Genomic DNA, 12,665 nt, shown 5'->3' on the forward strand with positions numbered 1-12,665 from the left:
TTGACTATGCCCCCGGTGTCTGTCTGGGAGATTTTAGTTTAAAAATGCCCAGTAAGTAGTCATGGAATTGCGTCTGTCACGCACACACGCCCAGCCCACCTTTCTTCTAGTTCATACTTGGATCAGTTCTCCCTGTAGTTATCTATTCATTCAACCAACATTTAGTGGACTTATTTTAATTTTGTCCCAATGTTATAATTAAGAAGGTAATTCAATTCTACAAGCATCTCATTATTACCTAGTACTATTTATAATTTTTTTTTTAAATCACAAAACTTAGTAGGAATATTTCTCCCCTATCTACTACCATTGGTCCTCCAGATGGAGGATTCAACAGACCCAGGATGGAAAAGATTTGAAAATGAAATTACGTCTGTACTGAGCATGTATAGTCTTTTTTTTTCTTGCCATTATTTAGTATAACCACTGTGTACATTGCATTGCACTGTGGTAGGGATCCTAACTAATCTAGACATGGTTTAAGCCATACAGAAGGATATGTGTAGGTTGTTTGCCAGTCCCGTGCCATCTCATATAAGGGACTTAAGCTTTCACAGAACTCCTGGAACCAACCCCCAATGGGCACTGAGGTGTAGGACCACTGTATTTAGGATTATTTAGGCAGGCTCCTTTTTCCCCTTCAAAGGGAAAAGGCAGAGCAGACTGTGTGCACGCAGGCCCACATCCATGGCCACACCTGTTCTTGCAGGTGAGCCTGTAACCTGTCAGGGCAGCAGAAGCAGTGAGGGAGATGGAAGCAGATCTGCTTCCCACCCACAAATACTGGAGGAGTCCTCTCATGGGAAGTGAGTTAGGAAGGGCTCCTTTCCCAGGCTGCTCAGAGTCCTGCCTCTGACGGAATGTCTGCACTCCAGCCTCCTGTATTGTCAAAATGACAACCTGGTGGCAGTGGCTGCCTTGCCTGGAAGCACCACTGTGTCTGCTGTAGCAAGATGCTTCCCGGTTCTCGGAAGTTGGTCCTGTCCTGGCTCCCTGTGGCTCACGCAGGGTACTGGGAGAAGAGGGTCCTGGTTGAGCACACATTTCATGGGAGACCCCAGACACTGGTGTGCAACTGTCCCTCTCAAGTCATGATGAGAGCCCCTAGGCTCGACTGGACACTCAGCATTTGTCAGGTTACCAGACAACGAAAAGCAACAAGTACTGTGAGTCTGGGACTGAAGGGGTGAAAACCAGACTTTTTTCTAAATATCGTCATCACTTTCCATAACAAGGGCCCTACCCAAGGGCTCTGCCATCCTGGGCTGACTTGTGTCCTCCTCCACAGCAGCCAAGAGCTGGGTGTTGTCCATCTTCCCCAGACATGATTTTATTCCCTGAGCCCCAGTCTTCTCTTCTCTGCAGTGGGGATGACAATAGCTCCAGTCCCTCTGAGGATTGCACGAGTTGATGGTTGTCAGGGTCTCAGTGTAGTGTGAGTTTTCTCTGTCTTGGAAGGAAACTTCCCTTTAGAGGTTGTAGAGAAGTCTTCAAACGCACATGATCCCGCCTCCATTCCTGGGGTCTACCCTGGAAGTTAAGTAAATAGAGCTGTCATTTCTGCTGCCAGGGTCACACACACACACACACATACCCCCAGCCCACCTTTCTTCTAGTTCTCCAGCTGCTGGCATTCTTGTGACAGCAGGCACTCCCAGAGCTGTGGCCCTCTGACCTTGTACCCTGCCCCGTGCCACTCTTCCTGCCCACTTTCCTTCTCAGCTGTTGGTCCTTACAGAGTTTGCACCTTGCCAGGCAGCCAGATAGAATCCATCTTTGGGGTTGGTGTCAGGAGAACAAGGTCTGCCCTGGCTCTTTGTGGAGGCGACACTTCCTCTTTCAGCTGGTTCATTGACTCATCTGCACCCCCATCACCCGTGAACTTGTCCTAAAGACCTGTTCTGGTTCCCTGCCCTCTGCCTGCCCGCAGAAGCATTGGCTGAGGTGGTCCTTTGTGAGTCTTATCTATAGCGTGGGGGGTGGCATGGGATGACAGTCACCATCTAGCTGTAGAAAGTGCCCACTGTCTTCCGCTGGAGCATGTAAAACACCTCAGTTTCTTTGCCTTCTTTTTAAAATACAGCTTTATTGAGATATAATTCACACATGGTACAGCTGACTTAAGTCATGTGTGGCTCAGTGGCTTTGACTATATTCAGAGTTGCGTGTTCACCAACACAATCATTTGTGGAATATTTTCATCACCCCCAAAGAAATGCAGACTTTTTAAGCCTTCACCACCCCCAACCCCTTCATCCCACTCAGTCCTGGGTAACGCAATCATTTGGATTTTTCTACTTTGAACATTTTATATAGATAAAATCATACAACATGTAGCCTGTACAGTTTATGTAATACCTAACTTATTTCACTTAGCATGTTGAATTATGGGTCCATCTTGTTACTGCCTGTTTCAGTACTTCATTCCTTTTTATGGCTGAATAATATTCCATTTTAAGATGTAAAGATACATACTTGTTTTTCCACTTATCACTTGGTAGACCTGTGGGTTATTCCTCCTGTTCTTTTTAGCCTGCTGAGGCCCCGGCTCTCTTCTGTGACTGCATTTCTATTTCCAACCATGTTTTTTTGAAGAGGAGAGACTCTGTTTTTAATCGTTTTTACCACAGCCCTTTTGTTGGTTTGCTCATAAATATAATCCCTCTTCTGTTCTGAGCCTGCAAGAAGATTAAAGGTATGATTTTTTTTTTTTTTTAGTTGTACTGGGGTTTGAACTTAGGGCCTTGCATTTGCTGGGCAGGTGCTGTACCACTGGAGCCACTCCACCCACCTTTTTTGGTTAGTTATTTTTCAGATAGGGGCTCGTGTTTTTTGCCCAGGCTGTCCTGGATGTGATCCTCCTGTGTACACCTTCCACATATAAAAGAATGCCACCAGTCTTAGCATACTGATCGATACAGGGTCTCACTAACTTTTTGTCTAGGCTGGCCTCAAACTGAGATCCTCCCAATCTCTGTCTCCCAAATAACTGGGAATACAGGCACTAGCCACCATACCTGGCCCTCAAGTTTTAATTTTTTTTAAACCAGTTTATTTGTAAGACCTCCCAAACAAAATAATTTCTCTTTTCCTTTCTTCTGTGTAATTATGTAGGCTCAAAAAATTCACTTCATTAGATGAATGTTGAAACTGGCAATGGTTTTTATAAGCGTTTCTTTCCAGGGAGGAAGATACTATGAGAAAAACACCCGAGGATTTCCAGGAGGTGACTTTCACACTCCAGGCCAGCACACTTTCTTTAGAACAGGACTGACTCTGGGTCAGGCAGGCCCGGGGACACTAATCTTTTCTGGCTGGAAGCTGATTTTTCCCTGGTGCAGTCTGTCCAGGCCTGGTATTGCACTAGGCAGAGACACGCCACCAAGCAGGCCAGGTGGAACTTTTCAGTCTCCCGAATTTCTCTGACTGTTTGCCAATGTGAGTGTGGGAATGAGGTCAGCTGGACCAGTGGATTCAGCGGGCAAGGCGCAAGGGCCAGGGCCCCAGGATGCGGCCACTGAATCTTATCTAACGGGTCCCTCGGCATGGCCCAGCTGTCTGTGTGCTGGCGCTGGGACCCAGCATGTGGGATTTCCTGTGCTGAGTGGGGACCTGTGTGTCTTCTTTGCTACCTCTCCCCAAGAAGTTCCTCCTTGCCCATCTCAGTGCAGGCCGTGGTGTCACAAGATGGCAGGAAAAACCCAATATGCTTATATTTAGAACTGACCCATGATCACAAAAGAAGCATCAAATCTGATTAGATTTCATCTCTTAAGTCCTCTGATGCTTTTTCTCCATCTTTGTGTGGCACAAAGGCATCTCCATACCCACTAGTATTTGGAGTTGGTGTGGGTATCTCATGATACCTTGCACACAAGATGGTGGGTACAGAGGCACCTAGTAGGAGCTGCTTCTAAACCTCTTTTTCCCCGAATGATTTTATTTTTACCCTCTCATCCTCATGTTTTAAGAGGAACGTGCTGAGTCCTTTTCCCAAAGAGGGTACTAGTTCTTTGTGCTGGAGGGAGGTCATCTTGTTCTCCCTGGAGCACCTGGGACCCTGTGAGTCAATGGGCCTAGGCACCCTGCAAGCATTTGATAGAAATATGGAAATCTGATGGGTTCTGCAGGGAATTAATGCAACAATTTTAATACACCTCAAGAGCTTTCTTGGCAGAAAATGAACAAGACCAAAAATGGCTGCCTAACTTAAGAAAACGTTGTGGTGTTTGGCGACGATAACTTGTATCTCTGTAATGCTTTCCAGCTTAAGGATGCATGCCCACAATTCCCAGAGGTAGGTGAGCCGGTACTGTACTTACCACTTACCACTTTGGGCTGTGAGTTACTTAAGTGCTCTAAGCTTCTTTCCTACTTTCATTTTAAATTTTCATTTATTTTTTGGTGGTACTGGGGTTTGAACTCCGGGCTCAACCACTTGAGCTATGCCTTTTGTTTTAGTTTATTTTTTAGTTAGCATCTCACTTTTTGCCTAGGATGGGCCTCTCCTACCTACACCTCCTGCATAGCTGGGATTATAGGCACACACTACCATGCTTTCCTTTTTTTTTTTAACAGATTTTTGGTGGTAGTGGGATTTGAACTCAGGGCTTCATGCTTGCTAAGAAGGCACTCTTACCTCTTGAGTCACTCCACCAGTTTTTTGAGATGGGTGGGGGGATCTTATTAACTTTTTGCCTAAGCTAGTTTGGAACTGTGATCTCCCATCTCCACCTCCTGCATAGCTGGGGTAACAGGCATGCACCATGCCTGGCCTTATTTCCTAGCTTTCAAGATGGGAATAACAACACCCATCTTGTAGGATCACTCTTCAGATTCTGTGAGGGAAAGCATGAAAACTCCTCGCCACATAGAAATGGCAACGTGACTGTATCATTAGGAATAATCCAGGTGCGGAAACCAAAACTGGCAATTTGCCAGAGACCACCCCTCCCCCCAGAATGGGCAGGCCTGCAAGCAAACCCAGTCCTTCAGCCGTGTGGCCGGCCCCACTCCTCCCTGGGCACCTGGGCTCATCAGGGTGGGGGATGCCGTGGTGTCTCTGCTTCAAGGTTGGCACTTACGTAGCGCCCCTCCTTCGGTGTCTAAGCACACACGTTTGAAACGTCTGCTTTTGACTTTGTTTGCAGAACATCATCAAGAAGGTGATCGGGCAGAAGTTTGTGTACAAGTTCGTTTCTTTTCCGGAGATCCTGAAAGTGGACCCCCAGACAGTGGAGGCCAGCCGGGAGAGCCTTCTGCTGCAGGACAGTGACTGTAAGGTGTCCCCTGAGGGCCACGAGGCCCACAAGCATGGCTTGTCCGCCCTCAAAAGCACGAGCCGCAATGACTACATCCACTCAGGCCTGTACTCGTCCTTCACCATCAACTCCCTGCAGAACCCACCCGACACCTTCAAGGCCATCAAGACGGAGAAGATGGAGGAGCCGGCTGATGACAGCCCGCCCCTGGAAGAAGTCAGGACTGTGATCAGGTTTGTGACCAATAAAAGCGACAAGCACATCACCAGGCCCGTGGTGTCCCTGCCCTCCACTTCGGAGGCCACGGCGGCATCTGCCTTCCTGGCCTCGTCCGTCTCAGCCAAGATCTCCTCTTTAATGTTGCCAAATGCTGCCAGCATGTCGTCTGCGTCACCCACCTCGTCTCGGTCCCCCTCCCTGTCCCCCAACTCGCCCCTCCCTTCTGAACACAGAAGCCTCTCCCTGGAGGCCGCCTGCCATGATTTGGATTCCCTGGAGCCCTTGAACCTGTCGTCAGGCTCCAAGACCAAGCCTCCATCTCTTCCCCCAAAGGGCAAAAAGCCCAAAGGCTTGGAAATCTCTGCACCCCCGCTGGTGCTGTCTGGCACCGACCTCGGCTCCATCGCCCTCAACAGCCCAGCCCTCCCCTCGGGATCCCTCACCCCAGCCTTCTTCACTGCACAGGTAAGCGCCAGACTCATGGCTTAGACAGAAGAAAATAGTGACCAAAGCCACACCCTCTGTTCTCCAAGAGATAACCTATGACCCATCCTCAAACTGAGGCATACCCGCAAGGAAAGGCTTGGTACATTGGTGACAAAGGGAAGCTTGGTTGGTTTCTTGTTTTAGTGACCTAAAGTGATTATAACATGGAACATGCAAGCCAGGTGTGTTGGTGCATGCCTGTAATCCCAGCACATTCAAGGCCAACCTGGGCTACATAGTGAATTTGAGGCCAGTCTGGACTACATATAGACCCTGTTTGAAGGAACAAAAACCAAACAAGAAGGAACATGCATCAGTGATTTCTTGGGGCAAGTTGAGGTAGCAAATTTGCATTTCACAGTGCATTTGGGCCTTATAAAGTTTTATGGCAGCGGCATTACTTTTCTGTCAGCAGGAAAGGGGATGTTCTTAGATGCTGCCTTGGCCGTTGTCAGTGTGGAGCTGTGCCACACAGAGCAGAGGGGGCATCCGCACTGAGAGAGCAGTACTGCCTGAGGGAGCCAGGCCCACACCCTGGGGAGAGGAGCGCACCCTGGGGGAGCACTGCTAACCCCAGAGAAGGGAGCCATTTCCTTTAGATCAGTCATCTGGCCACTCTGTCTGGTCCAGTTGACAGCCACAGTGAGAAGACAGATTTTCCCCTGGAAAACTGGATGCAGTTTAGTGGCAGAGATTAAGCAGCATTGATTGAGGTCACTGGCCTGGACTCAGTTTCTGCCTACCTAGCTTCCTAGACGTGGGACTGTGGGTAGTCGTCCTGAGTGAAATGGCTTATCGTAAGGATAACTGGGATATCAGCCCTGCCACATGTCACTCCAGCTAACTGGTAGGTATGATTGTCCTGGAGCTCTGTGGTCCCAGGATGGGGATGTGCTTTGGGGGGCTAGGATCTCTGTGTGTCCTGCCTCTGTAGTTATCATAGCTCTTCTGGTCGTCGTTAGCAACAACAGACCTGGAGCTCTCCACGTGTGTCAGCTGCTCTTCTACCCACATCACACCTCTTACCTTGTCAGTCCTTCCAGTCCCAGATAGACACTGCCATCATCCCGCTGCCTGGCTGAGGTGGCTCAGGCGCAGAGGTGAGCTGGGTGTGGTGACACAAGCATGTAATCCCAGCTACAAGGAAGCATAAATAGGAATATGTGGTCCAGGCCAGCCTGAGCATAAATCACAAGGCTCGATTAGAAAAATAAACTAATAAGGGCTGGGGGAGTGGCTCAAGAGGAAGAGCACCTGCCTGGCAAGTGCAAGGTCCTGAGTTCAAACTCCAATACTATACACACATCAAAAAAACCAAAAAAGAAATTCAAAACTTAAGAATGGAAAATAAAATGGAGAATCCATGCCTTGATAGCTGGGTATGGTGGTACACACCTGTAATCCTCACTACTTGGGAGGCAGAGTTCAGGAGGCTTGTGGTTCAAGGCTGGCCTAGGCAAAAAGGTAGCGAGACTCCATCTCCACCATTGGCTGGGTGCAGTGACATGCACCTGTTATCCCATGCTCCACAGGACGCTGAGATCAGGAAGATTGTGGTTCAAGCCCAGGCAAAAAAAATTCATGAGACCCCCATCTGAATGGAAAAAAGCTAGGTGTGGTGGCATGCGTCTGTCATCCCAACTATGGCAGGGAGTGTAAAATATGATCACAGTTCAGGTTAACCTGGGCACAAAGAAGACCCTATCTCCAAAATAACCTGAGCAAAGTGGTAGAGCACCTGTTTTGCAAGTGTAAAGCCCTGAATTCACACCCCAGTACCACCACCACCAACAAAAAAGAATCCATGCCCTGAAGTGCGATGCTCTCCCTGCCATCCCACTGGAGAAAGGTCAGCTGCCCTTCACACAGCCACCCATGGGGCTGCAGAGCAGCCAGAAGCAGCTCTGTCTGACTTTCCTCCCGCGACTTCCCAGGGTGACAGGCCAGCATACATTTGTGAGCTGTTGGCATGAGAAGGCCTCCATGGAGGGCAGGCCCAGGCCTGAGGGGCAGGTTGGAACAGGCACAGATGCTCGACAAAGAAGACAGGGTGAGAACTGCTAAGGAAATGGCTCAGAAGCCGAGGCTCCCTCAGTAGCTCAGGGAAGTCACGAGAAGCAGTAGGGAGAAGCAGTCATGAGAAGGAGACACTCAAGATTGTCTCCTTCCCTGGCCTTTGCATTTACAGCTGTGAGGTTGAGAGGTGTCTAACGCCAGGCCGACTCCGATTTCTGTGTCTGCCTTCCCTGTGAGCCATTGTCACCTCTGAAGAGTGGGATTGATGCCAGCCCTGTCTCAGAGGATCAGCCCACAATCACCCGGTGGCCTTGGACCTGGTGCTGTGAACTTAGGGGTGGGGCTGAGGAAAGGAGGAACCTTTGGCTTGAAAGGGGGATCTCGAGGATGGATACAAACAAGACAGTGCTGTTTGAATCCAGGAGGTAGAAGGCACTACAGGGAGGAGAAAGCTTGGGCAAGCCAGGTGCTGTAACAAGGGCCTGAACCTCAGGCAGCTGTGAACAAATGCTGCTTTGCCAAGCTGTGAGCCAGGCCTTGGTTGAGTTAGTGCCAGGAGGTCCAAAATTGGGATCAGGGCTTCCCAAGGGAAGGAGAAAGGCAAAGGGAAAGGGAGTGGAGAGAGAGAGAGGGCCTTCTGGTTCTGGTGGAGGGCACAAGGCAGTTCTCTAAACTCCACAGAAATAAAGGAGACACCTGCTTTCAGGAGGTAGTGGAGCCTCAGGACCCAAACCTCACCTTGAAATTCCCTTCTGTTCCCAGGGTATGGACTGCACCCGGTGTGGCTCTGGGTGGAAGGGCAGAGGTAGGGCTGGACTCAGAGGTGTGGTGTTCAAAGCTGAGTTCTATCAGCCTGTTCCACCCTGAGGTTTACCTGTGATCAGACAAGGTATTCACGGGGTTTATCTTGACCTGACAAGCCTCTGATCCTTCAGGATTCCCCGACAGCGAACTCCAGGAGGTGCCTGGGAAGCTCACCCATCCTCTCTTCACTCTCCCTCCTGGAGGATTCAGAAACTGCGTGAACCTCCTACTCAACACTAGACCTTGGGCTGAGAGCAACACCTGCAGGCAGCCAGGAGATTTCCCGACACCCTTGGCACTTGCTTTTAGCCATAGAAATGTCCCTTTCCTCTACAGGGTATGCTGTGTGCAGTGTTTGATCATCTGTGGGAACCTCCTTTCCTAAGGATTAGCTTTAGAAGAGATGAAAGGCGTGCTGGAGTAACTTGATGATCTGTAAATGAGATTCCCAAGATGGCTTACTTTCAAGTTAAACATGGCAGGAAGATGGGTTGAAGAGTCTGGGCATGACCCATGTCATATGGTTACAGTTCTCCCCAGGGACCTTCTGAAACCACAAATCTTATGTAGGTCCAAATTCAGAATTAAAAATTTGATCTTCAACATGATGTGCATAAAAAAAATTGTCAGCATCATTCTCCACTCCTCAGCCCCACAGCCACCACTTGGATCAGAAATACCTGTGTTGCATCTGCTGGGAGTTGCACAAATGCAGCAGCATTTACCCTTGGGTTTGAGTTGGTAAAAATCAAAGGTTGCTAGTGCAGACATACAGGATAGGATGGTCAGCTAAAGACCCCTCTCTCAAACGTGGGACAGTAAGGAACTAAAAAAATCTGAACACAAAAGCCCCCTAGGTTCCAAGGTGTGATAACCCCGGAGCTTGGCCACTGGGGTCATACTTGAGTGTTGCTGAAAAGCAAGGCTGCTGTCTATGCTGGTACAAGCTATCGAAATTGAGACAGAGGGGAGGAGCCAGGATGTGGAGGTGTGCTGGTCCCCAGCCAGGCACTGTGGCAACCCCAAATGCCAGCTGGAACCTCCCTGTCTTTTGTGCTTTGGCATCATCTGTCCCTCTTCCTTCCATTTTCCTTTTCTGTTCCGTCCCTCCTGCCTTGGATCTTAACAAGGTGAAGTTAATTCAGAATCAGAGACTGGCACTTTGCATTTCCTCTCATTTATGCGACAACCTGTGCTCATCGCTCTTGTGCTGTGCAAGATGCTGAACTCAGATACGTGCGGGCACCCAGCATGGGCACGCATTCACCATCAGAGTCTGAGTATGCGTGCCCTAGGGTGTTTGGTGAGCCAGCCTGGGAACAGCACTAATGGAGAAGAGAGAGACAGCCTGCTAGGTCTGAAGTGCTAAAGCCTCCTTCCTTTGTTACTGAGTGGCAACAAGTTCGAGCCAAAGTCAGAGAGTGGGAGTCTGGAGCAATATGGATGTGTGTGGTGAAAAGCAGTCAGGAGACAGGGAACCCTATCCCAGCTCTGGGAGAATTTCACGTATTGTCTCTTTTTCCATTATCATCAGAAGGAAAAAAGTTTTCTCCCTCCTCCTCCTCTTTCTCTTCTCCCCTGACAAGGGCAATTCAGCTTCCTTTTTACTCTGGAGATGTTCCCCAAGTTCAAATTGCAGCTCTGTCCTGTCCACATTTACTATTCCTACAGGGCAGAAGATGTCCTTATAGAAATGAAAGCTGTCACACCAAGTGAAGGTTGTTGGTTCCCCTGATAAACAATCTGTGGTAGTTCCCTCCTTATTTCCACCATGGACTCTGTCTACTCTCCTAGCCTTTTCTGTTAATTCCTCATGGTCTGCCATCTTGTTCCCAGTTCTTCCCCCACTACTTCCTGTAGGTATCCTAGACCCATGTGAGGTCCTCATTTTATCCCCTTAAGGTCAGTGCTGTACAAAGTTTTGTGGGATTCTATTCCTCTTTCAAAGTTCCTCAAACTGTGGCTTTTATTTGAATTAAGACAACTCTAGGGGTTTCTAGAGATTCATAGTGACTTTTTATTTGAGAATTTTTTTTAACCCCAAGGTATCGTCATGGATTCTATAGGCATCCATGCAAGTTTTAAGATTAGAAATGTTTGTTTTGACAAACTACTCAGTACACATCTTACTTTCTCCTTTACGAGAGCCCAAATGCCTTACCATTATTTCACACTATCGAATCAAGTAGGCAGGAAGTACTTTTTGTTACATAGCTCAACCATATCCCCTTTACTCAAATAACAAATGCCTATCCTTTTAAATGAATTCATTTGGGAGGTAATCATTGAATTCCTAGGAACTTGCTAGCCACCCAAGTATACAAAAGTTAGCAAGATAGAGTTCCTGTTCTCATGAGCTGATAGCTTGAATTTAAGGAACCTGTAGCACATTTGGGTGACTGGAGTTCAGCAAAAAATTGGGGGCTGGAGACAAAGTTAGGAAAGTCATCAACATGGATAGGTGATTCAAGTCATGGGAGCTATTGACTAGGTGGTCAGAGGGAAGTTCTGGGATGAGTGCTGAAAGACTGGTAGGTTGGATTTCTGTGGTTCTCTACATGTGTTAGATAAGCTCAGGACACATCAAACCAAAGTAGGAGGGTTCATCTCACACAGGGAGATTAGGGAGTGTATGAAACTAAACTTAGTTTCTAGAACTAGAACTAATGAGGTCATCTTTTTTTTTTTTTTTAATGTGGATGTGTCCAAAATTGTGAAAGCATCTTGAATGAATGTGGAGTTTTAGGGTGGCTGACTTGGCAGTGGTGTACAGAATAGACAACAAGGGAGACTTGAGGCAGGTGACTGGTTGAGGTGGCTGTGTAGAATGCCATCTGTGAGCCTACTGGGCTCAAATGCAGCTGGAATGGAAATGGGAATACACAGGTGGGCAAATCTGTGACTAGGATGCTAGGTGATAGACAGGACCATGAGTACAGGGATCATGTCTTGTTTTATCATTGTTTTTGGCACCTGGAACGTATCTGCATTGTCAGTATCTGTTGAGGGGGATACATAACTGGTCGTATAGCTGAAAGAAATGGAAGTCTTAAGAAACACTTGGTGTGAAAGATGAGTTGAAATTTGAATATGTGGGGGCGTTCCAAGTGCAGATGTCCAGCAGGTGGTAAGCAGGATACAGTACACACCTAGAGTTACACATCTCTTCAGCTCATCAGTATTCAGGGGCTCAGTATTCCAGGAGGAATAAAGATGAGCAATTCCTTCAAGGCTGCAGAAAGAGGTATGAGAAAAACATGCAAATTACCATCATTCAAGGCAGAACATTCTACAATGTTAAGGAAAAAAGTGGTTACATAGTGTTCTAAAGATTCAGCAAAAGAGAAATTCCATCTGCTTGAGGAGAGATGAGGAAAGTCTGCTATGAAGAGGTGGCATTTTGATAAGCAAAGGGAGGTTAGGAAGAAAAGAGGAGGGGCTTAGAGGACAGGAGCCCAGCAAAGGGCCACAGACCACAGCACAGGCGCAGAGGCACAACTGGACAAGGCCAGCTCACCTTGTTTAGCTCACATGTGAGCTTTTTAGGAGACTCTGGTATTAAGAGAAAGGAAACTGATTGGGGAGAATGAAAAAGAATCTCCTGGTAGAAGGGTCCTTCCACTCGCAAATGAATTGCCCATTGCCCTAGGAGTCTCCTTCCCCTGGGATCAGGAGCAGTGATGGGCATTTGTTAAGACAACAGGAAGCTCAAAGCTTGGCTTGCATCTTCTTTCTTTAGCTCTCCCTGCCTAGCTGCAGGAGCACGTGCAGAGATGCTGTAGAAGAGGTACCCAGAACGGACAGCCTTTAAAGGAACTTTCCTTTAAAAGTAACCAAAATAGTTCTTTCTTTAAGGCCACAGAATCTTCAGGGAGAGGA

General features: G+C 48.0%; 1 protein-coding gene across 1 annotated transcript in view; it reads left to right on the plus strand.

The window, feature by feature from the left end:
* The window catches only part of Elk3 (ETS transcription factor ELK3), a 63,137-nt gene that overhangs the window by 40,642 nt on the left and 9,830 nt on the right, over window positions 1-12,665 (plus strand). Inside the window, exon 3 of the mRNA XM_020182995.2 lies at window positions 5,151-5,945. Within this exon, the coding sequence (XP_020038584.1) occupies window positions 5,151-5,945 (795 nt within the window). The remainder of the gene's footprint in view (window positions 1-5,150; window positions 5,946-12,665) is intronic.

Source organism: Castor canadensis, chromosome 8, assembly GCF_047511655.1.
Source record: "Castor canadensis chromosome 8, mCasCan1.hap1v2, whole genome shotgun sequence".
Lineage (NCBI taxonomy): Eukaryota > Metazoa > Chordata > Mammalia > Rodentia > Castoridae > Castor > Castor canadensis.